Below are 26,217 nucleotides of genomic sequence, written 5' to 3' on the forward strand. Positions count from 1 at the left end.
GAAGAGACATTACAGAATTCAGGTAACCAAAGCGATAAGCTGCCACTCTCCCCATCCCTATGGGCATAATTATTTCCTAGCAGATTCCACATGGCTGTGGCAATATATACCAGTCCCCAGTTCTTAAGCAGAAGAAAGAGAAGAAGCATTTTCTACCAATATCTTTCTCCACTATTTTGGAATTGCCGCTCCTGTCTGTATGCATTTATGGTAAAACGATACACGCTGAATACCTGTGTTGCCTCAGGTTACTTTTGAAACAGGGGTAAAAACCACAGTGCTATGGAGGTTTGGGCAAGGGAGGAACTAAAAGGGTGGTGGACGACCTTAAAAACATAACATGAAATCAACAGTGGAAGAAGCCTTAATTTAAGGCTGAAAAGCAAGAAGGCCCTAACAACCATTTGGCAAACTTGCTGTGACAGCACCGTCTCTTCGCTGCAGAAGAACATCCTGTCCCAAAGCACTTGCAAGGCTTCTCTGCCACTGAACATGACGGTTAGCAAAAGACAAGTCTATGAAAGATTTAGAGAACTGAGTGCATCCTAGGTGACTCCAGACCTCAGAGAGCAAAGAAACGAGGAAAGAATAATTGTGTTTAAAGTAAACTCTGAAGTACACTGCTACATGAAGGGAGAGAAGGAAAGCACACAAAAGGATGTTGTTTTTGTACAGATTTGCAAACATACCCATGAACTCCATAGGACACAATTCAGCAAGAGTTACTTGAAATCTATTGAATAGAACTTAAGGCTTAATGACCTCTGTAGTCCATGCATTCAGAACCCTGAGGCTGGATTACTGAAACACAGTCTATGGGGGGCTGCCCTTGGGCATGAACCAGAAGCTCCAGCTGGTGTGGAATGCAGCAGCCAGGCTCCTGGTGGCAGTATGTGACCAACAATGTGTGACATCACTGGCAAAACACCTGCACTGGCTGCACATCTATCAAAAGATCAGGGAATGCTGATTTCAGTAAGGCTTTTGACAAGGTCCCCCATGATATTCTTGCAGAGAAGCTGGTACAACATGGGTTGAACAAGGTAAATGTTAAGTGGATTTGTAGATGACTGAGTGACCAAACCCAAAGAGTTCACTAATGGTTCCTCATTATCCTGGAAAAAAGTGACAAGTGGGGTGCTGCAGGGTTCTGTCCTGGGCCCGTTGTTGTTCAACATCCTGATAAATGACATGGATGGGGGATTGAGCAGATGATACCAGACTGGGAGGGGCAGCTAATGCCATAGAAGTCAGAATTTGGATTCAAGATTACCTTAACAGATTGGAGGACTGGGGCCAAATTAACAAAATGAATTTCAATAGGGACAAATGCAAAGTTCTGCATTTAGGAAGGGAGAACCATCTGCGAAATTATAAAATGGGGGACACCTGGACACCTGACATTCCAGTAGCACATGTGCAAAGGATCTAGGGGTCTTAATGGGCCACAAGCTTAACATGAGTCCAACTCGTTAGAAAAAGCCAGCATGGTCAATTGTCAGGAATAATGACAACAATTGTCCAGCAGCATCCTTGTTTGCTGAAAGTCACTTGACTGCTGCAGTTACAGCTTCTGGATCCCAAAAATACACTGAGACTAGCAAAACCAGAATAATAGCTCATTGAAGCCCTGGTGCAGTTCCTCTTTGGCACCAGTGGCTATGAAGGAACACTAGTGGGGCAGTGGTTTCCTGTAATCAAAGGGATGTCAGTTCTCCCACTGCTGCCATGAAACATCTAGCTTGTTCTGCAGTAGCACAACTTCACTGCTTAACCAAATAATGTCTAAAATATAGGGTAGAGACACAAGGGAGATAATTTATTCCTCTGGTTCCCTGTTTGGGCTCTAATACAAAATATGAAAGCCACCTGAGATAAGGTAAAAGCTGTACGGAACATGCTGCTACCTTACAGGGCCCATAGCTGTCAATTTTCCCTTTTTTGCGGGAAATTCCCCTATCAGTACTATACTACAGTACTGATAGGGGAATTTCCCACAAAAAAGGCAAGGTTGACAGCTATAACAGGCCCACGTCCTCAGTCAAACCAGTAATGGTGTATCAAAGTAGCAAATCAAGCAAGCAAACACTTCCTCTCTCCTTGCCCAACATAATCTCAAACATATTATTGCAACAACCCTTTCGCACAAGCTTCTATTATTACTGTGGACATGACAGTGAATTGTGAATGAGATTTGTAAAGTAACTTTTTGGAACTAGGCATAAACAATCTGACATAGCATTTTTTTTTATTCATGATCGATGAATTCTTCCAGGAATTTAACTCGTAAATTAATGTTTATGCTGATGTTTTCCCCTTAACACTACTGCCTGTTTATGTATAACTTTATTAAAAGAGTTTACATCTTAAGATTGTTTAATTTATTATTTGTGGGGATGGCCATTTCGCCCCCCACAATGCCATCTCAATGCCATGGAGTGCCAGCTCAGTGGTTGTTGCCATTGCTGGCAGCAGCAACATGCACACATATTCCCAAACGAACAAACAAAATTAAGGAGGAGAAAGATAATTGAACCCCATCCACTGCTGGATAATTGTCCTTCCTGCTGGAAAAAGGGGTTAAATGGTTGCCCTGAATACTCTGCTCACCAACAGGTTGGAGAATTTTGAGAGGCCATTTGTGCACAGCTGTGCCTTAAAGGTAACCCTGTTCCCTACCTGTCTTCCCAAGGCAACTGAAACCTAGTGACAATATGTACACCCTTCAAATAGTTCCCTATCAAGGCACAGGCTTCAAGTGTCCTGAAATGAGAAAACCAAAATATGGAGTACAAGAGCAGTGCTCAGCTTCAGTGTGAAAACAGAGCTCATTACTGAATCATGAAAAACCCACTCAGATTAAACCACAATGAGCCCCACAGTGAGGAAAATTAAATGATTCTGGGAAGACATAAATTTTTGACCGGGCCTGTTATTTCTGAATTCCTGTTTTGATCTGTCTCATTTTCTCCATTTATTTATTTAGTTTTAGTTTTATTTAACAAAACGTATATACTGCTTGATTGCAAAAAATACCCAACTCTAGACAATTTACAAAAGCACATCTGTTTTTACAATGCTGTTTAACAGCTTCCGTGGTTCTGTTTTATAGTTTCTATATTATTTTTGTATACTGCTGAGAGATTTTTAAATTTTCAGCAGTTTAGACAAGCTTTCAAATAAATTAATGAATAAAGAAGGAAACTCTTCAAATAGCTGTACCTGAATTCAGATCCTCTCACCATTTTGTGACTCGTGAGGTGCTATACAGCTCACTGAGTCATGCTGCCAGCTGTAGGACTCTACTGACAGATTCACATCTTGCCAAAATTCCAGTCCATTTGATGACCAGGTCCTATTTTCTGTCTACAACCAGGAAGCAGAGCAACAAGAGTACTGTGGCAAATCTCTGGGGCCTTACAAGCTTTACAGACAGAGGGCAGACTTTCATTTCATTCTTTTGGTGTGATTGGTGGGCTACTTAAAAATGAGGCTGCAGTCTAAATTAAATTTTAATTTGTATTTTAATCTGTATTTTTAATGAATTGTTTCATGTTTTTGTTGTGATTTTAATTGGTGTTAGCCACCCTGAGCCCGGTTTGGCGGGGAAGGGGGGGTATAAAATAAATTATTATTATTATTATTATTATTATTATTATTATTATTATTATTATTATTCTCTGTATTGCACTTAAACCAAAGGTTTAAGCTGGTCACAGTGTTTCTTCCTCCTTCTGAGCCCTATGGTCATATCATGAGTTAACATGCTTCTTAAACCACACAAGCGGGAAAAACTGTAGTGTGTGAGCTGAAATGGGAGAAACAGTAGGAGATAATTGTCCCCTCCAGAAACTGCCTTGTTTGTAATGTGCAGTTTGGCCTCCAAGTCCCATCTACCAGGTAGGGAGCAATGTTTGAAGCCAAAAGACGAGGCAGCAGCAATTCCGGTTGTATGGAGTGGGTTACAGATCGCTAAATCACTGGGATACAGTATAAAGATGCTTTTCTATTCACTTCTCCAATTGACAAATGGTGAAGTTAGACTCACCGTTATGTATCCTTGAAAACTGGCAAGTGTCAAATAATTCCTATTTTGTGTTTTTTTTATTGCTCTATTTATTTATGGCCATAGCTAAGCAGACAGAGCAAAGGTAAAACAAAGAGGACATAAACGGATCAAAGCCTGACACAAGGACATCACACAATAGCGTGACACTGACAAACAAAACCACAAAGCTCTGGAATCTCCCACACTGAGAAGCTGTCAGCAGTGTCCTTGAGAACGAAGAGGAAGGGGGGTGGTGCTAAACCTGTGCAAATGAGGGTGCCAGTGCTTTGGGACACTCACTAGGTTCTGTGTGGGTGTCTGTGTGCTAGCAGCTTTGAGCGACACTCCCAGCTGACAGGGGTGATAAGCCAAACAATGAAAGACTTTTAAAATTAGATTCTTTGTGAGAAACTGGATGTGGTCCTGTACAGATCGCATATTGCAAGGCTGCACTTTGATCTAGCCAGTTTAGCAATATAGCATGATCAAAAGATAGGGAATATAATGTATAACAGATTAAAGTGTGACCAGTGCGATCACATTGTGCTTTCATGCTTGGATAGAATAGATGCCTAAACTGCGATTTTAAAATACTTTTGTCTGTAACTCTGTCCTAGAACTGAAGCTTCATTAATCAAAAAGGGCATTTGCTTGCTCTCGCCTACCTTCTATACACAAATGAATCTCTCTCTCTCTCTCTCTCTCTCTCTCATCCCCCCAGTACACAACTGTTTGTTATTCTACACTAGTATGCAAACACAGTGTCCAATACTCCAACCAGCAATTATTTGCCAGGGCCATAGACCATTTTTCAGCTCTAAGGTCTTTCTCTTTTACTTCTAAAGAAATCTTAAAACCAAAATCAATTATATCTGTTGAATTCAAGATTAGCATTCTGCTTGTGGTTTCTCAATTACTGTTAGGACAAGTCCGCTCACGCCTTTTGGTGCCGCAGCATTGCAGGACGGAGGAGGCTTCACTGGGGCCTTGATGGAGGAATTCAAACTGCAGTGCCCTTCCTCCACCTATCAGGAACCAGATCCTAGCCTGCACCCTGCTTTGGCAAATGGGGGTGCAGGCTGGGACCTGGGCTGTGGCAGTGGGCAGAGCTTATGGAGCCAATGGTGTGCTTCCCTTGGAGTCACCCCTTGCCCATTTAAGCAGCCTACACCTGGGGCACAGCCTGTTTGTTCCTGCGCTGGGTTTCTCTGCCCAACCATCCATGGTTTACGCTGCTCATCAATGACTTTGCTGTGGCTACAGTGGTTGCCGTTCTTTATGGGGCCGGGTAAGAATTTCCCCACCAGACTAATTGGCTCTGACCTGGTGGGTTTTGCCTACCTCATAGCAATTGTCATAAGTGGTTGGGCATTGGGGCAATCCTTTGTTTTGGACGGAGGGGAGGTTGTAGTCTCCGCCTGCCCTGGGCCAGGGCCAAAGGTACTCCCTCAGATGGCGGTCCCTGCAGGGGTCACCCTATTTGATGTAAGTCTTAGGAACCCCCACCTGGATTGACCACGCATCACTTCCAGTGGGCGGGCCGGAAGTATTTAGATTGCCCTATGCCCAAGCCAAACCTCTTCCATCTGTATTCAATAAAGTTGTGGCCTGTTTTGACCCAAAACCAGTCTTATTGGTCTCTTATTTATATGGGTTGGGGTATGGGAAGTCCGATGCCTGGTCCTGCAATCATATCTTGCTTGACTTGTTAACTGTCTATAAATTAATTCTAGTAACTCTTGGAAGTTTCGCTGAGAAGTTCAACAAGAGTGGACAGCTTCCTCTGAAAGATCAGGTGGCACTGAATAAATTTTTGAGACGTCACTGAAGTAAAGTGGCAATTGTGAAGCAAGAATGTTCAGTATCCAAAGTTTTTGTTCCATGGACAGAAGGAATTAACATTAGCAGAGTTACTCATTTCATGAGTAAAACAACCTCTTCCATGAGTGGGAATTCTCCGTTCAGTCACAGAACATAAACTTTGGACTCAAGACTTGAATGCAAACAATGGCTTCCTAAATGGCTATCTCTAAAGGAATGCATATCGCTGTTCATATTTCTGATCCCTGCACAAACCAACAAAGAAACAAAAGGGGGGAAGGAGGTGCATGATGACATTCAGGGAATAGAAACACTCACCCTAGTTTTGGCATCGATCTGCCCTCCACGATCCAACAAGAGCTTCACCATGTTTGTGTTTCCCCTTTTGGAAGCCACATGCAGTGGGGTGATTCCATTCTACACCATGAAAAGAACAAACAAAAAGCGTGATGGACTTGAAGAGGCTCAATGGGGATGGCTTTGCGTTTTGACATGATACAGTATAGAAGATAAGCAAGGATGCATCACAGAATACAGAAAACAGTTAGCAGTGTCCTATCTTGAGAAAAAGGTTCATAGCAAGAATTTGCAAATGATGTTAAATGGAACTAAAATATATGCATTTTTATAGCTATAGAGAGAAAAATCTGATCTTTGTTATGTTTTAACATTTTGTTTGAATAAACAGAAGTTTACTACAACAGTTCTAATTCATGAGAACTGGGAAGGGGCGGTACTGGTAATTTTGAATGGAAGACTTCACTTATCTTCATTTAGCAGCTAATGAAATTTCAATTGTTAATCAGTATAATTACTTAATTTGAATGCAATAACGCAGGTCTGAATGTTTTTGTTGATATGTGCACAAAAACCTCATGAGAGTAATATGCATACATAATTTCAAATGTGGACTTTTAAAGGGTATTTTGTGTATCTTCAGGAGGTTCTTCACTGATTTACTAAGCAGCAACAAAAACATTCACCAGACATCAAACATCACATTCACAGTGTATGCAAGACAAATAAATCAATATTCATAACATACTGGTGTGCTTAAATATACAGCAACAATCATAGCACATTAGCTAAGACACAATGAAGCCTATTATTGTAACACATATCAGCATTAAAAAGGTCCTAATTAGGTTGGAAGGTTTCGTCTCATTCTTCATTTTTTCCAATTGTCATTGCACATATTTCAGCTGTGGGTTAGGTCTCTTGGTAGAAAACAGGAAGGAAATATAAAATCATTGGAACTTCCCATGTCAGCAATAATTTTAGTAGCTTTGAAAAGTAACCCATTACAAAGAAATATATTAAGATGCAGATGTTTAGTTTGTACACATTGTTTTGTTATTTTCTACATTTTGTTGTATGGTGGGTTTTTTGTATTTTCTGTCTTCTGTTTTTTAAATTGTATCTTAATTGCTTCTTGCTAAATTGTTAGTCATCCTGGGAACATACTGTTGAAGGTTTGAGATAGAAACCATGTAAATAAATAAAATATTAAGAAAAGGCAAACCTTAAAACCTTATTCATTTGTGCAAGCAGCAGCCAAAGCTGACCATATATAGCCCTTTCAGGCAATTGGCAACCAAGTCTTCAGCTGTTCAGCGGCAAGATGGGGGAACAATTCTAACTAATAGCTCAATTCTATGCATGCCTCCTCAGAAGTAAGATCAGTGGGATTTCCTCCCAGGACTGTAGCTTAAATTCATCTCCTTGTCTTGAACAGCTGTTATGTGTACATAGTCCCAGCAGCTGGGATGCAGGGAGGAAACATGCACAGGACACCTGTAGAGCAGGTGTGGGGAATCTTTTTTCAGTCTGAGGACCACATTCTCTTGAGGGGAACCTTCTGCGATCCACATGCCACTGACAGGCAGAGCTAAAGGCAAAAGTGGGTGTAGCAATGGATGTGACTCTTACCTTGGGCAAAGTAGGCTACATTACAGCCATGCAATAACAAGGGGGTTTTGTTCACCCACACCTCTGCATCCAGCAAGCAAGAAGCATTGTTGCAAATAAGGACACAATCCAGCCAGGTGAAAACACCCAAGAAGGCACAGAGCAAGGCTGGTGAGGGGTGCAGGAGAAGCATGGGGAAATGGCCTAGGGAGAGGACCAATTGCCTGACACTGGTTTATTTCTTTTTGATGATGGTGATATTGATTTCCCACTTAAAAGATACTCAAAAGTGACTGACAAAAATTGTCAAAACAAAACAACCCCTTTTAATCATCAACATCCAGTGAAAGTTTAAAGTCCCACATAAGCATGTTACCATGTAGATTTAATTTGGGATAGAAGCCTATACATTGTTTCCTGGAAGTAAGCCCCATTGAGAACTCAGTGGGACTTGCTTTTGAGTGGATGTGTATAAGATGGGACTGTTGTGGAATTAAAAGGCACACTCACACTGTAAAAGTAATTTCTACTGCCTGCTGTAAAACAAGTAGAGGAGGAACCAGAAGGATCCCTTCTAGAGGAAGGGTGTGGTATAAATCCCATTAATAAATTACCAGTAAAACATTCCATAAAGCAGGTGCCACAGTAGAAAAGGCTCTGTTCCTGGCCACCCATTGTACATTCAATGGGAAGTGACACAGAGCAGGGCCTTCAGTGTTACTACAGCATTCAAGTAGGACATTCATATGAACAATGAAGGTCTTAAGGAAGCGTAGAAATACATGTGCAGAAGCCTGCTTCTATTTGCATATGGCTAGTAGCTGAACTCCAATGTGAACAGTATATACTACATATCTTAAGCATTAAAGAATATTAAAAGAGTTGGAGCTTGTTGTGTGCAAAGTACACGTGAAAAGAGTAATGAGCATTAGGTATTTGCTACAACACAGTTTTTTAAGAATGCCAAAAGTTATATTAATAATTCAATTAATGTGTTCTGAAGCATGTGCATGAAATTTAGATTCTTTCCCTCTACATATAAGTGTATTGTGTAAAGATAATTTATTACAGTCTGATACTTTGTGAAAAAATGGCTTTTTTGTTGCAAGAATAAATGTAAGAATCATTAACTTCTCATAATTTTTCAATACAGACTTGTAAATGGTTTTTTTGTTGTTTTAATTTGGACATTTAAAGAAAGTTCATAGAATCAATCATTGACCTCCCTCCTTTCATTGTTCTCCCCATGCACAAAAAAGGAAAGCACCCATACCCTTGCTGTGAAGTCTACAACGGCTCCTCGGTTGAGCAGAAGTGTTGCTACATTAACATTTCCATAGTGTGCTGCTATGTGCAAAGGTGTGAATCCACTCTGCAAAAAAGAAACAGTCTTAATCAGAATGCACCAATTTTTACATAAGGAAGCATTTAACTTTTTAAAACTAGAGAAACATTAACCCAAAGCATTTTTCCCCTGTGCCAACCTAATATTATAAACAGAAGGGTTAATGTTACTACTTCCTGCAACAGGTAACTAAAAGCACTATTTTCCAGCTTAATATCTGGGGTTTTTCCATTTTTATTAATGCAGGCATCAACAAAGCAACCTTCTCTGGGTCTTCTACCAAGGAAAACTACAAATCCCTTGATTCTAGCAAGAAACGGTGCTTCTGAGCATGCTCAGAAGAGTCACTTCACCATCTGGACTTCCCCAGCTCATTTGACCTAACTAACAATGAGGCAAGCTTTCACCTGGCACCAGTCCCCTCCCCTCACCATGGTCTCCTTGCAAAGAGGTCTATTCTGTCTGGGTTTCCTAATCATTTCTTATAAGCCCTCATAAAACCCTTCAAAGTTTCGATAGCATATGATCACAAAACCCAGATGGTTCTTGAGACCAAATGGAGACACTTGCCCATTCATTTCCATGGCAAATTTAAGTTTTGCTTTGGTTAGAAGATTAATGTTTTTTTCACCAAAGCATATTAGAATAATGGTACAGTATAACAGCTACAGTAGAAAATATTAAACTGTATGGGGCAGGGGGGGATACACAATCTCCCAGTGACAGATTTGAGGCCACTCTTCATTTAAAACCTCCATAAACCATATATAAATGCCTGTCATAAAATTAAAAGAGACATTTTACCTCAATACCTTTGAGGGGTTTCCCACTGGGATCTCTTCATTTATCAATAACCAACAACTACCCACAGGAACCATGCTGCAGATTAGCATTAATGGAGTCACGGCCTTATATTACATGCAATTATTCTGTATTTCAAATTATCCCCATAGGCCTACTCCCATTTCTAGTTCTTGTTATCTAAAAACCATCTCCACCATCTCAGAAGAACAAGGGAAGAAAAAACATCAAAGCAGAGGAGAAAATGCACATTTTTTTCATCGGTGCACATTTAGAAATGACATGGGGTACAGTTTGAACTGTATATGACAGGAAAATGCAGCAATTATCTGGGGGAGGGGGAGTAAATTAACAAAACTGTTGTTTTTGGTACCTCAGTTGTCCTATTCACCATCATCTGTTGCAGCATGTTTTGGAAAAAAGAGGAAAGATATTACAGATTGGCAGAAAGACAGAGGCCTAAATTGTTCACTGAAATGAATTATTTTGTTGTTAAGGGGAAAAGCCTGAGCTAGGATTCAATTTAACTGTATGCAACCCCCATTCTCTTGGGCCACAAACCAGTTTCCCACTCAACACCAACACTGTTTCAGCTTCCCCCTTCCCCACAACGGATTGTCAGATTTACAAAGACTGAACTTGATATTAACCTCGTTGGTTATTGGACTACATATTCAAATGCAAAAATGGTCAAACACCCTTAGAAAGTCAGTGAAAGAAAAACTTAGAAACTAAAGAGCGATTTTTGTGCCTTTGAAAATTTAACCCGTTTCCTCCTGCAGTTCTACACTAAACAATAGAGCTTTTATTGCAGATACAGGTTTAAGCAACAACTACTAGAAGAGGGGGAGGGACGCGGGTGGTGCTGTGGTCTAAACCACAGAGCCCAGGGCATGCCAATTAGAAGGTTGGCGGTTCGAATCTCCGCAACGGGGTGAGCTCCCGTTGCTCGGTCCCTGCTCCTGCCAACCTAGCAGTTCGAAAGCACGTCAAAGTTCAAGTAAATAAAAAGGTACCGCTCTGGCGGGAAGGTAGATGGCGTTTCCATGCGCTGCTCTGGTTTGCCAGAAGCGGCTTAGTCATGCTGGCCACATGACCCAGAAGCTGTACGCCAGCTCCCTTGGCCAGTAAAGCAAGATAAGCGCCGCAACCCCAGAGTTATCTGCAACTGGACCTAACGGTCAGGGGTCCCTTTACCTTTACTAGAAGAGGAGCATTATTATTTGCATTGATGTTTTTAAAGTAATGGAACTGATGGGAATCTCTTAGGGCCACTTAACAAAAGTATAAGTTTCTTTTTTGGTTACAATGTAAGATGTTTTATATGTACACTTAAAAAGTGCAACATGTGAATGCAGAAAAACATCTAAATTGTTTAAGGAGCTACTAAAGACTGCCGTTTCTTCTCAGTGATAAATCTGAGTTTGTCCTGCATAAAGGACAAAACAGGCCCTGGACATCCCGATTTTTAGTACAATTACAAATACTGGAGAACAAGGAGGGGGAAACAAGCGTATTTTTACCTTAGATTGAACATCAGCATTGTGATCATTCTGGAGCAGAAGAGCCGCTGATTTGGTGTCATCTTTCCTGGCAGCAATGTGCAATGCCGGCAACCGGACTTTCCCTTTAGTGTCGTTTTCTAGAAGGATGGCTACTGCCTGATTGTGTCCTTGCTGCAATGCAACCGCTAATGGAGTGAAGCCGTCCTGTTGCAGTGGGAAATAAAACATTCCGCATGAAGCCAGAACCCATATAAAGAGCTCCCACAAAGAGATGTGTTGTACTTCAACATGCAACCTTTTATTAGTCGCCTAGCAATATATTAAACTCTGATAACCCACCAAACACTCCAGAGAAGCCCATCTCCAAACATATTTACTACTGAATTTCACTTCTGTTCAAAAATAATGTTAAAAACATAGGTGGTATTTTCAAGGCTGATGTTATAGTGATGAGTTATTTGGCCCATATACTGCTGATGGTTGAATGTTGCTGGTGCTCTTTGGTTTTTTTGATGTTGGTGTTTTTTTATTGTTAGTTACTGATGTAAGGTTCTCAGTTAGTTACTCATGAGTAAGCAGCCAGAACTCTGTGGTTTCCTTTAAGGTTTTTATTGTGCAAACTATATACAGTGCAGAGCTAAAAAGTTCATGTCTGTATCAAGCGGTGTCAGAATCCGGGAATGGTCCCTTCCGGTTCTGACCCAAACAAAAGAGCTTAGGGATACGAAAACCCCGCCTCCCATCTTTTCACCCCACGATGCCTTTGGGCCGACGGAAGTTGCGCACCCTCTGTATCGCCCACTGAACTGTGTGAGTGCTTGGTCTCTTGTGCATCCCCAGAGCCTCGGCTCCTTTCCCCCTGAGAGACCTCCCTCTCCTCGCTGGATGCCTCACCACTCCTCCCGCTGCTAGAGGAGGTACTGCTGGCAAGGTGGGACTGGGGCTCTCTGTAACATCCTGAGAGCCCTTGCACCACTCTGCGCTGAGTCGAGGATAGTTCCCTGACATCCGATGATGATTGTAATTTAGCTTTTGTATATTTTTATATTAATTGGAAGTCTCCAATCGACTACTATGTATTAGATAACTAATAAATCACATATGCAATAATAATATTTGGTTGTGAAATGGCATGCTATGCAAGTCTTATTTTTCCCCCTTTATAATTTAAGCAAGGCAAACAAAATTTGGAAAAAAGTTTGTATCAGTTCAGGGGAAGATGCAGGAAAATGTTTCTGCTAGCCACAATCTAGAACACTTGTTTAAACAGGTGTAAGGGAGAGTTGAGTTTCAGACCTTCAGCTGGAAGACTGAGCCTTGGAGCTCAAAGGGTGTTGCCTGGTTGAACACAGGGCAGAACAGAAGAGTGCTTGGCAGGCTAGAATAAGGCAGTATGCTCCAGGTCAAGGGTAGAGCCTGGGAGACATGGAAATGGAGCCAACAGAAAAAGCTCAAGCCAAGAATGAGAAATAAGTACAAAGATGGTCCAGAGAACCAGTCCCTTTCCTTCTTGTCTCACATCCAGAGATTTGGTGCATTTTCCTGGAGGCCTTGAACAGAAGGTTAAAAGCCTGATCTTTGTGGAAGGGACAGAACTCAATAGTAAAGCACCTGCTTTTCACGCACAAGGTCCGAAGTTCAATCTCTGGCATCTCCAGGTAAGGCTGAAAGAGACTGAAACTCTAGAGAGCTGCTGCCAATCTATGGAGATGGACCATTGGTCTGACTCGGTACCTATGTTTTGAGTTAGGACTGGGATATAGGAACCCTTGTGTAAGGTCCTCTGTTGGTTGCTCATGAGTAAGCAGGCAAAACTCCGAGTTTCCTTTAAGAGTTTTATTGTGCAAACTATGTACAGTGCAGAGCTTAAAAGTTCATGTCTGTATCCAGCATCGTCAGAATCCAGGAATGGCCCCTTCTGGTTCTGACCCCAACAAAAAAGCTTCGGTATACGGAAACCCCGCCTCCCATCCTTTCATTTCACTCCTTGACGCCTTTGGGGCGCCGGAAGCTACGTGTCTCTTTCCTCGCCCCTTGAGCAATAGGAGTGTTAGGGCTTTTCAGCATCCTTAGAGCCTTCTCCCTCCATACCCTGAAAAACCTGCCCCTCCCCGCTGGAAGCCTCGCTGCTCCCTCGGCTGCCAGAGGAGGTGCTGCTGGCCAGGTGGGACCAGGGCTCTCTGTAGCATCCCGAGAGCCCTTCCACCACCTTGCGCTGCGCCGGGGACAGTTCCCTGACACCTTGTGTAAAGGCTTATGTGCCACAGCTCCGTAGTAAACCACGTAGGGTGTCCTTTTTTACAGAGAGCAGGCCTCTATTTGAAGGACCTTTCTGTCTGAGGGCTGTCTAGTCCTAAGGAGTCACAAAAAGGGAGAGCATACACATCAACAGGGCACTAAAGTTGTCCATCAACAATTACAGTGGTACCTCGCAAGACGAATGCCTCGCGCAACGAAAAACTCGCTAGATGAAAAGGTTTTGCGATTTTTTAGGTGACTCGCAAGATGAATTTTTCTATGGTCGTGCTTCGCAAGACGAAAATTTCAATGCATTCCTATGGGAATTAAATTTTAATGCATTCCTATGGGAAACAGTGCTTCGCAAGATGAAATTTCCGCAATATGAAACGACTCACGGAACGAATTAATTTCGTCTTGTGAGGCACTACTGTAGTAACACCTGATCAGCAGACTGAGCAGGCACACAAATCCCCTGGTGTCTTCCCCATTATGGTGAGATGTACTGTATTTCTGTTTAAATTATAGTGATTATTTCCAAAATTGCATCTATATGTATAAATTACCATATGCAAATTGTACTCTTCTGTTCTCCTTTTCTTCATGCAAATCCTTTCTTTCACAATGAATAACTGATCATGCTAAAAACACATGTTTTGCATGCAAAAGATTCAAGCTTCAGTCCCCAAGAAGAACTGAGAAAGCTCTCTTTATGAAACCCTACAGAACCATGGCTGGTCAACATAGACATTACTTAACTAGACAGACTAATGACCTCACTCAGTATAAGGCAACTTTCGATGTTTCTTTCTATTTTCACTGTGTGCTCAAATTCCAAAAGCAGCTTGCAATACAATTGAAGGAGGACTGTTTGGGATTAAAGTCCAAAATCCCCCTTGGCATAGGCTACAGAAGGAATGATGAATTCTTGGACTGCAGCCTATATGGTTGCTATCTAGTGTTGTCAATCTAGTGTCAGCTGTTTGAGGTAAAATTACAGAAAGCCTATCCTTTGGTTAGACCAGTAGGAGAAAAGAAGGAGGTGTCTTCAAAATAGGTGAGACTCAGTTGTGTTGGCTGAAAAGAAGGATTGTTTTAGATCCACCTGGAAAGAGGTGAGATGGCACCTCACTGTGCTTCAAGCACTATCTTGGTCTTAAAACAGTACCCCATAACAGCTATTCCTAGGAGAATATGCTCACATCTCCAATATCGTATTATTCTTAAGAGAAATGAATTAGTTTGTTTGGGGGGGGTGAGGTAGAATCTACTGTAGATTATTAAACAACAACAACAGAGAACTGGGGGTTTCGAGATCAGCCAGTGACTCATTTACAAATGCTGTTTCTGCCTTGTTGCTTAGCAACCACACAGGATTTCATACTCTAGCAAAGCTGCAACAGTAACATGATCCTGGCCCATCCCAGCAACAGAAAGCATTATTTTAGGAACCATCATCAAATGCAATAGTATCCGCTGAATGAAAGGATAGAGAAAACAGCTGTTAACAAAGGCAGGCTTGGCTGGAGCGCAATGCTAATAAATGTCATACCATTCTGAATACCCTGGGGTGGGTTAACTCCATGCCGAGGAGGGTGACAAATGCAGAGATTGATAAGGGACCACTTTTCACAGTTGCTAAAAGTGGAAGAGCTTCATGAAAATATGCAGATTTGTCCATAGATCAACACTTTCCAAGTTTTTGCTTCTGTGGCAGACATTATGATACCATAATAGTAGGGGGCGGGGGAGAGAACTTAAGTTAAGGTTGTAACTTTTGAAGGGACATGTGGGAGATTTAGAGTCATGGGTATGCTGAGCCAGTGTGGGTTAGGTCTCGTAGGTCATAATCTGTGCCTTACAAGGAGCCTGGAAGACAACGGGAATCCAGTGCAGATATCAGAGCACTAGCTAAACTAAGCCTCAATATTCAGAGGAAGTAGACCATTGAATACTAGATAGGAGGAACAAGCAGTAAAGACTGTCGACTTCTAGGAGACAAGTTATTCAAATGCTGTACTCCAAGTCAGATCCAACAAGGCTCTTCCGAGATTACGTTCTTCTGCTAATGCAGCCCTGCTGAAGAGGCAGGCCACTGCATCAGCTGATGGTCTTCAAGGGCTATTCTATTCAAAATACTGTATCATTGCAGTTACCTTGTCATATCCTAAAGGGAGGGCCTTTTTGGTGGTAGTACCCAAGGTATGAAACTCCCTTCCCTCTTACTACTACTACTACTACTACTAATAATAATAATAGTAATAATAATAATTGTTAAATTTATTACCCACCCTTCATCAGCAGGGCCCTATACACATTACAATGATTTAAAATTCAGTATTAAAAACATTAGAAAGAAATTACACTGACTAGTATAGGGTAGGCCCTGAGTAATTAGCAGCACCAGCTTAAAACTTTCAGGCATTTGCTGAGCATTAACACTGGGACCTCCTTAATTAATTACTGTTTTGCTGGTTACTAAGACTATAATAATAATAAAATGTTATTTGCTTTCAAGTGTTATATTTTTAAAATTATTTATAAACCCATCTCTGTGATAGTTGTTACAATGAAGAATGAGCTACAAGTTTTAAACAAATAAATACTCTTCAAATGGGAGACCACAAGAAGAAACCATATGGGTGATAATTGGTACTAATAGTGTGAATATGTGACACCCTGAACAGCTAGGAACAAGTGACATTGCGCCATGTTAACATCATATATATTATGCAATCTATATACATTAAAACTAAGCCCCCTGAAAGCACAAATAGTAGCCAGGAATCATTAAATTAGAGCAGTGCCTCTGCAAAAAGAGAGAAACATAACTAAGTCTGGGAGACTTCAGTGGAGTTAGTTTACTTTGAGACATCTTCCTAGGCTCTATAACTCTGTCCATACCACCATCCCTTTCAGCTGTGCTTGACTTCTTCCTTGCTCTCAACATGCTCCTTATTCACAAACTTTTCCTGATAAAGCTCCGTGATGAGCAGAAAGTGAAAGAGCAACATATTGTAACTTTATAGATGATCTGCCCCAAAGTGGGATCTCATTTGGTGAATGTTGAAAATAGTTCTATGGGGAGAGAAGGAATAACAGGGCCCTCTAAGAATGCATTAGCAACTAGACTGGAGATTAAGAAACTGGCTGGAGTCAAGGTGTGGAAACAATGCGTTTGAAGTTTTCGAGGACCTGAGAGCCGGACTACAGGTTACACACAAGCATCTATTTCTTTCCTGTGATGGCTCTTTCAACTGAAAAGCAGCTGGAAATCTTTCGTTGGGAATGGAAAAACAATGGAGGAGGGCAGCAGATGCTGCATAACCCTTTCCCTTATCGCATTATGTGTGCCCAGAATGCCCCTCCGCCAGCTGTTATCTCAACAGTTGAGGGAAAGTTGCACATCTTTCCCCTTACAGATGAGGGAACAGCCTGAGGTAACTAATCGTTTTGAGCAAGTGAAGGGCAAGAAAGAAAGGATTAAGCAGCCCCTCCCTCCCGATGACAGCATTTGAGGCTGCTCTTAAGAGAAGTCAGGGCAAACTAAGAAACAGGAGTGTATACCATGTAGATTCATCTTCATGGTTTTATAAAAGGATCATAGAATCATAGAGTTGGAAGAGACCACAAGGGCCATCCAGTCCAACCCCCTGCCAAGCAGGAAACACCATCAAAGCATTCCTGACAGAAAAAGTAAAAGGCTACAGAAAGACCTGTAAATAAAAGATCCAAGTACTGTACCTCAGTAGCAGTGCTCTGGTTGGCTCCATTTTCAAGAAGATATTTCACTACTTCAATGTGGTTCTCTTGAGCTGCCATGTATAAAGGAGTGAAGCCATTCTAGGGGGAAACACAAACACAAAAAATAATAATTTCACTGAGGGCCTAAGGAATTATGACATCAAAACATGGATATTAAAAAATAAAGCTCAGCTGCCGTTTCCCAAGTAAAATGAAGCAGAATGGAAAAGAAAACCAACAAATATAAAGTTCTGCTGTTTAAATTAATGAGGTGTGCCATATAATAGTCTGTACCCATTTGCTGCTTCTTCACCAGATGTTTTGAAATACCGACTCCCATTTGGAAGATGGTAGCCCAAAACTTCTGGAGGAAACTAGGTGAAGGCTGCAATAGAATACATGTTTTCAAACTGCTGCATGAACAAGCCACTGAAATATGAACACTTTGGCTCTTTGGTAATGATTTAGTAACTCCACATCACTTTTTATAGCTTAGTATCCCCTCGATATCCTTTTCATAGCATTTAAGGTAATTTGGTGTTTGCTGGGAGAATTCATTACTAGGCCGCTTTCTATGTAGGGAAATGGGAATGTAAAACTGGCAATAAAATTTTATAACCACTGACGAGGAAAGGGATAAAATATATTTATTTATTGCTTTTATTTAACTGGAGGAAGCCCACTGGGCACTATAAAACCATGGCCTCAAGAAAAACGGCAGAAACGGCAGAATTCTAAAATAATGTATAGAAGCTTATAGTATGTGACTTTTCAATAAAATGAGCCAATAGTATTGGCTACAACATGTGTTTAGCATTTGATTGATTCTAAAATTATGCTGATCATAGCACAGCAGCAAATTAACTGTTACATGTCATTGTTGCACTGAGTGCAAGGCCATAACATTCTGGATCACTACTAGTACAAATGGTTTAATATTTATGTGTATTTTATTTATTAATGAGTTCTATATATCTCCCTTTGCCAGTAGGCCTCCAAGTGGCTTACTTCAAAAACTGCATTAAAAAATACAATAGAGACAATTCCATAATTGGACTGAAATATGTGAGCGTAAGATTCAGATTCTTTGGAGAGTGTGCCAAAGCAACTCCTATCTGCCTTTTCCTGGATTCAATTCATACAATGCAGCGGATCACAAGAGAGAGTTTTGAATAGAATATTAATAAGAGTAGAATGATTTTATGAAGTTCCTAGGATTTTAACGAGTAAGCTTTGCAAATTGAAAGTGTGTCTTCCCAGGTCTCAAGCAGACTGAAAGAAAGGCTAGCTCTATTGAAAGAAAGGCTAGACTATGTTCTCCTATCTACAAGATGACATGGCCAACAGCCAGGTCAGGGGAGGCCTACATCACACTGGAAGAACATTACCAGCTAGTTGTTGCCATAGCAACACATATGTATCTGAACAACTCTTTAAACATGTACCGTAAATGGATTCCTAATTGACTTAGCCAGGCCCATCACATTAGCAAAGTTCAACAGTTCCTTCTACTACAGAGTACAGTCTTACAGATACAAAACTAGAAGCTTAGTGGGGACCCACAGGAATCATCCAGACCTACCCCTCAATCCTTAAACAATACAAAAGGGTGTATAAAATGGTTGTATCAAGTTTTGCTTCCTTTAACCAGTGATACATCTTTGTACAGTGGTACCTCTGGTTGCGAATGGGATCCGTTCCGGAGCACCGTTCGCAACCTGAAAGGTCCGCAACCTGAAGCGCCACATCTGCGCATGTGCATGGCGCGATTCGGCACTTCTGCGCATGACGTCATTTTGCGCATCTGCACATGTGTGAATTGCCGAACCCGGAAGTAACCTGTTCCGGTACTTCCAGGTTCAGCACATTCGTATCCTGTGACAAACACAACCTGAATCAATCGTAACCAGAGGTACGACTGTATTATAAAGAGTCATGTTTTTATTTACCATCATCCTGCGAATTAGCTTAACTCCAAGGTTTCAACCAAATCTATTCAGGCCTAATTACTGCATTCATGCACCCACTTTAACTTCCCAGGGAGTAAGACCCATTAAAGACAATTTGTGCCTGGACTTCAGCTCTTGCATAGCAGGAGTCATGGCTAAGCTTATCTGCAAAGTTTTCACCTTTTGCATTTGCCAATTGCAGGGAGTGGAGGTTATTTAACATTTACCCACACTTACTGTGTATTTGCACAACATAACTTCTAGTGAGTGTCTGATCCTGGATGAACCCACCACATTAAAGTGTATCCTAGTTGCTGGGAAGAAAGGAAGGGCGATCGAAGACAAGGGGAAATCTAGTCTTTAGGATTATGAAGATTCTAAGGGCTACAAGCAGCAAACACAATAGCAAGCTTTGTAGGACCTGAAGGATTCCTATCACCTGGCATGCAAACAATTCACTCATTAATCAAAGCTTTAACTTTGATTAAAGTTCATTAGCTAACATTCATTAGTTAAAAACACTGAAAGGTTGGAGTAGACAGGCTGGCTCATCTTCTCACAGATACTGCTTAGATGTACATTTTGCCTCATAGCTTCACTTTCATAAGGTGCATTTACTTACTTAAAAAAGAAAAAGAAATCTCAGAGTCAGGGCCTCCAGCTATCTGTGAGCCAAGGAAACCAGTAGCCTCTGTATTCTCCTCTCAGCAGCTCTGCACATGCTGTGAATGACCTGATCATTTACCGTCTGTAAGCAACCATTTTAACACAACTGTAATTCAATCAGAGATGTTCCCTTAACTGATCTAATCCCATCCTTTATGGAGCTGTTAAGTCAGAAGGTCGGCGGTTTGAATCCCCGCAACGGGGTAAGCTCCCATTGCTCGGTCCCTGCTCCTGCCAACCTAGCAGTTCGAAAGCACATCAAAGTGCAAGTAGATAAATAGGTACCTGTCCGGCGGGAAGGTAAATGGCGTTTCCGTGCGCTGCTCTGGTTCACCAGAAGCAACTTAGTCATGCTGGCCACATGATCCAGAAAAACTGTCTGCAGACAAACGCCGGCTCCCTCGGCCAGTAAAGCAAGATGAGCACCACAACCCCAGAGTCGTCCACGACTGGACTTAATGGTCAGGGGTCCCTTTATCTTTACCTTTTAAGCTGTAAGTAAGTAATTCTTAGACATTGCTTGCCCTTGAGTTCAAGCATTTTATTTCACAAACTGCTTGCCTGAGTCCCTGGTCCAGATCAGATCTGAGAGGGTAGTGGGACATAACTCTTGCCGCCTTCACCCCCATGGTCTCAATTTGGATTGGGTGATGTGGCATGGCTGCAATGTGGTTTTTGGGGGGTGGGGGGAGCTCATTCCTTCACTGGAACTCATGTCACAGGACTCTACAGTCTGGAAATGCTTGTTTAGTAATGCTACAAACCTAAACACACTTAACGGGAACAAGCTTTCTTAAATACAGCAGCACTTACTTTTGGGCAAGTGTGGTTAAGACTGGAGCACAAATAATCTTCATTAGCTATATTTTTACTTTTTGTAGTCCCTACTGAAATATGATGAATGGGCCACCCTCAGGTTACTCTCCTTCAATTCCATAAGCACGTTAAATCACCAGGAACATAAAGAAAATATTTACACTATGCCCTGTGGTTTCTATTTCTGTCTGTTACTTCACATTTATAGACATGACCCATTTGAGATATTGACAGCATTTCTTTTCCACTCAGTTTAGAAGCTATGGCATAGAAAAACATCCTAATGAAACCTGATGACTCTTAATAGGAATTTCTTCCGCAGCCAAGTGGGGAACAGCCAGCAAACAGCAGTGATTACATGATTCTCCTTGCTCTGAATAGCACATGTATTCTCTTTGGCAAAATCTGACATAATATCACTAGGATAACCATATAGCACAAAGCCACACCATAAGGATCTGCAGATCTTGTTGGTGGGTGTAATGTGTAAACCCCTCCCACATCAAAAAATGGAGAGCTACTCATTTGTACTGTTATAATCATGGTCACTTCAAAAATCTCCCATTCTCAAAAAAGAAACCACACCACACCAAAGAGTTGCAGCTAAATCTGTCCCTCAAAACACTTGTCATTTACAAAATTTTGCATTAGACATCTCACCCTACAGAATGGAGTTCAAAACATTAAGCTAAAATTAAAGGACATAATTCTTACTTTTATTTTATATATTTGCTATATATAATTACATTCTTAATTTTGTCCAAATCATTCAAACAGCATCTCCATGCCAAATATTTTTTTTTAAGTGAGGAGAGAAAACCTTAGTTAACCATCAATATGCCCCAGGTGGCATATCTTAATGTATCACTACTATTCACATGACACAACAATTAATGGCAACATAGGGCACAGGAGGCAGCTGTGGTGTAATGGAGTTGCTTGCTGGTGATAAATGCTCATTGTTTCAACTACTGGTTCAAAAAGTAATTATGCATTTGAGGATCAATATAATCAATCAGATTGCTCTACGTAGGTGGTTTCCCCCCCTTTGCTAAATACAGTGATGGTTGTCATTATGCAAGCCTCACATTTACTGTCAAACTCATCTATGAATAAAAAAATAAAAAAATTCCTTCCAGTAGCACCTTAAAGACCAACTAAGTTTGTTCTTGGTATGAGCTTTCGTGTGCATGCACACTTCTTCAGATACACATGAAAGATCATACCAAGAACAAACTTAGTCGGTCTTTAAGGTGCTACTGGAAGGAATTATTATTATTATTATTATTATTATTATTATTATTATTATTATTATTATTATTAGTTTCGACTATGGCAGACCAACACGACTACCTACCTGTAACTAAACCCATCTACGGTTACTTTTTGTGCTTATTATAGACCTAACAAAGCACTAAAAAGTCTTATCACTGACATCCATTCAGTGGCATTATAGCATAATTGTGCTTGCTAAAGAAAAGAAAAGAAAAGAAAAGAAAAGAAAAGAAAAGAAAAGAAAAGCTGAATAGCCAGATATTATAAAAGAATATTCTCGTATAAAAGCTACTTTTGAATTAACTGATTCCAAACAATGGAACTCTAGTTAGTATTTGAGGTCCAAATTACTACTTAGGAATTGTTGTGACTCCAGTTTGACTTTCCACATCTTCTACTCTGAAAAACAAATAATTATGCTCCATACCAAACTACTTTTAAAACTCCATCTAGTTTTAAAGGCAGTTTGCTATGGAGGGCTGCTGTTCGAGTCAAAAGCCCCCTTGGGGAGGTGAAACTAGCTGACCAGTAGGTCTTTAGATTTTCTCAATAGTTCTAATATTTGCGGAGATGCAATATTCTGACCTCTGCCTTGCCTGCAAAAATGTAGTGCCATCAGCATTCCAAGTGCTTTCCAGAGTGACAAAACCAAACTAAATCACTGCCCCAAACAAGATGCTTATCATCTAAATTTAGGCAGTGAGGAAGAAGATGAAGGGAACAGGGAAGGGAAAGACTGGGAAATAAAAGGATGAACTAAAGGTTAAAGGACTATGGTGCTGGGCCAAAGGCTTCACAGGAAACAAAGTTTAGAGCTGGGCTTTATGGAGTTCCCAGGCATTAGTGGAATCAATGCAGAATGGACATAGTAGTTCAATAAAAGACTGCTGTGAAATTGAAGGTAATAAACTCAGAAAGGTGAAGAGCACAGGAAGAGTAGGACATATCAGGCTATAAAAGCAAACGTATGGAAATGGAAGGACTCAACCCTCCTAAACTGCCTTCACATCCCATTTCATATCCAGCACAAACACATCATCTTTACCTTTAAAGGCATATGTAATTAAAGCCTGCAAAAGGCTTGCGTGATCTTATTAACTAATGAAAGTTTAACTGTCCCAACAGGACAGCTGCAAGTCTGTAATCAGACTTTATAGCAGGGGTTTGGGCCTGAGTTATAACAGAAATATGCCATAGAAATATTACTTCAATAGAGGTCTCCATTCTTGGAGCTCAAAACGCATCACGAAAGAATAAAAATTATTAGGTTCTACAAACTTTTATTTTGCATTATGCTCTAGGGCATTATTTTCAGCTGTACTAAAAATAAATGTCTCATAAGAGGATTTTATCTCAACAGGAGAGATTCTCTTTCTCTACAAGGGTAAGTTAAGGACGTAATACCCACTTTCCCAAAGATGTTCACATTACATTATGAGGCTTTGAATATGCATCAGAAGTTTCTATTTTTTAACCTTCTTTCTACCTTCTTTACAGATTTTGTAACTAAAACAGAGAACATAGAAACATAAAAACAAAAAGAGATTAGATTTCATGGGGCAATACATTTGTAAGAGAAATTCACTTGGGAAGGCAAATTTGTAAAACGAATTACCCTGTTTGTTATGAGTTACAGTGATCAAATTTATTCTGCTGTATCTAGAAAATAGTACAGTGGTACCTCTAGATGCGAACGGGATCCGTTCCAGAGCCCCGTTCACACCCTGAGCAGTCCACAACCCGCAGCACCACTTCTGCGCACACGCGGGTCGCGATTCGGCGCATCTGCGCATGACATCATTTGACTCATCTGCACATGTGCAACGCGCCAAACCCGGAAGTAACCCGTTCCATTACTTCCGGGTTTGGCGCATTCGCAACCCGTGCCGTTCACAACCCGCAGTGAACGCAACACGAGGTACGACTGTATAGGACAATTTTTGCAGGATTTTGAATAGCTATTTAATGCATTGACATTTCTCTCTGAAGAAAAGGAAAAGAAGTCATATGTCAGAGGAATTCTTCAGCCACAGGAAGAATGCTGTCATAATGGATTTGTTCAGATGTAACAATAACCTGTAGTTCACCTTTATGAGGCTGTGTGAGCCTTGGTCTTGGTGTGCTCCCTCTCCCCTCTACTTCTTCAGCATAGCCATGAGGAAACAGGTAGCTTTTGCTTCTATTTTTAACTAAACAGAATTTGTCATTTTTTCCAAAACCACACAAAATGTCATTAGTCTCAGGGTGCTTCCACCCTGTAGTTTGTTATAAACTCTGTGCTGCTCCTTCATGCAAATGTTTTGCAGCAACAACACAATGTCATCCTCCTCAAAATAAAATCCCATATTTTCCTCTCATACAATCCAGATCTTTCATTGGTGTTTTTCGTTTGTTTGTTTTTACTTTTTGGATTTTCTGTGAAAATAGTAAATTCAGATTAGAAGATGCCGAAACACTCCCACTGAAGTTTCTTGAAGGACTAACTGGATCTTTCTCAAAACTAAATCTGTAACTATTGTTTATAAAAGTTCATTGGAAGCTTGGAAGAGAAAAAATTAGTTATGCAAGCCATCTTCCATTCATGTATCTTTTTGGAAAATCTTTAATGGGGAGGTGGAATGTACTGAACAATGGTTTTAGAACCCATATAGAATGTTTCTTTAGCTTTAAAATTGAGTCTGGTTCAGCAAAAAAACTGATACTTCCAGTACACTGGACTAGCCCAGGCCTAGATCAAGGCAGCAAATATCGGGCAGAATTAGGGTTTAATTGTATTCAATGTGCACTTTTAAAATGAGCTCAACTAAAATGTGTCTGATATTACTCTATTTTGAGTGTAATAGAGTAATAAATCTATCTTCTTAATTTGCAGGAGTACGGTATATAAGTAAGCAAAAACTGAATTTTCACATGCTTGTGGAATCAAGAATTATTTTCATCAGCAGCTGATGACGTTTTAATTAAAAAAAATTAAGAATGACCTAGATGTTAATTTAAAATAAACATAGAGAGCTAAGCAAAAAAAAAAATAGATCAGTTTTTATATGAATAGAAGAAAGATTGAGCCAATTATGCTTTGCGCATTATGCAGCAAGTAGAGTGTATTAGCAAAGGAGCTGAGCTATGACTGTGGTAGCCCCCAGTTCAAATCTCACCTCAGGTATGAACTCATTAATAGGCTTAGAGTAAGCTATGACCTTCTTAGCCTTGGCCTCTACATAAGCAATAGGATAAGGATGCTGAAGGCAACTTAGTTTACAGAGTTGTTGTAAAGTTTGCAACCAGATAATAAAGTGCTATGAACACTGAAAAATGCTATATAAATTCCCTAAGGCCTAGTTTGGATGTAACAGTGTCAATTTTATACTAGTTTTTCATCATGGTGCCAGACAAAAGCTTTCCTCCATAAACAAGACTTTTGCCTTTAACTATCTGAGGCCTTTTAGAAGTCAGTCGGATTTTTTAAAAGTATTTCTCTTCTGCTCTGGTTTTAATGTGTCTATATGGGGTTGCCTGGGCAAGATAAAGCAGCTAACAAATTTTAATAATAATAATAATAATAATAAGAAGAAGAAGAAGAAGAAGAAGAAGATATTAAAACAACAGCCAATTCTTAAAATACTACTTACTTGTTCTCTCTGTTTCTGCCAGCATATTAGTGCTTTATTTTCTGTTGTTATATGTTCCAGAAATTAACTGCAGCTAGAAACTGGGCCAAATATATAGCCATCAAACAGGTAGATGGGGAAGTTAAAGTACCTGGGATCATTGCTAGAATATTGTAATTTTCCCATTCTTCAGCACAAATTGAGTTCCAACTGGCTACATTGAGCTGCCTACATCTAAATATATAATGTCCTACCCAGCCCTCTTATATCTAATTGTTTGCGTAGTATAAGGTTTAAGTGGAAATGAGATTATAATGTGTTAGTGCACCTGTCATTTTTTTTGTATGAGCCTGGCTGTCTTTATTTTTTGAGTCAATTTGGATCAGAATTCGAGGACCAAGCATCTGCTACAATGCCTGTAGACAGTGCCTGGAACATTTAGTGCTACCAATTAATGTGCTGAAAAACTAGAATATTCATTATATACTCCCTG

General features: G+C 40.5%; 1 protein-coding gene across 50 annotated transcripts in view; it reads right to left on the reverse strand.

Annotated features, from left to right (window-relative positions):
• The window catches only part of ANK2 (ankyrin 2), a 308,768-nt gene that overhangs the window by 86,962 nt on the left and 195,589 nt on the right, over nt 1–26,217 (reverse strand). For 44 of the 50 annotated variants that reach the window (XM_033160054.1, XM_033160064.1, XM_033160052.1 and 41 more), the window contains 5 exons: nt 17,411–17,509; nt 11,447–11,632; nt 10,297–10,320; nt 9,051–9,149; nt 6,188–6,286 (listed from right to left, as the gene is read on the reverse strand). In XM_033160054.1, the coding sequence (XP_033015945.1) occupies nt 6,188–6,286; nt 9,051–9,149; nt 10,297–10,320; nt 11,447–11,632; nt 17,411–17,509 (507 nt within the window). The remainder of the gene's footprint in view (nt 1–6,187; nt 6,287–9,050; nt 9,150–10,296; nt 10,321–11,446; nt 11,633–17,410; nt 17,510–26,217) is intronic. The other 6 variants (XM_033160048.1, XM_033160057.1, XM_033160070.1 and 3 more) reach the window with 2 other exon arrangements.

Source organism: Lacerta agilis, chromosome 9, assembly GCF_009819535.1.
Source record: "Lacerta agilis isolate rLacAgi1 chromosome 9, rLacAgi1.pri, whole genome shotgun sequence".
Classification (NCBI taxonomy): Eukaryota; Metazoa; Chordata; class Lepidosauria; order Squamata; family Lacertidae; genus Lacerta; species Lacerta agilis.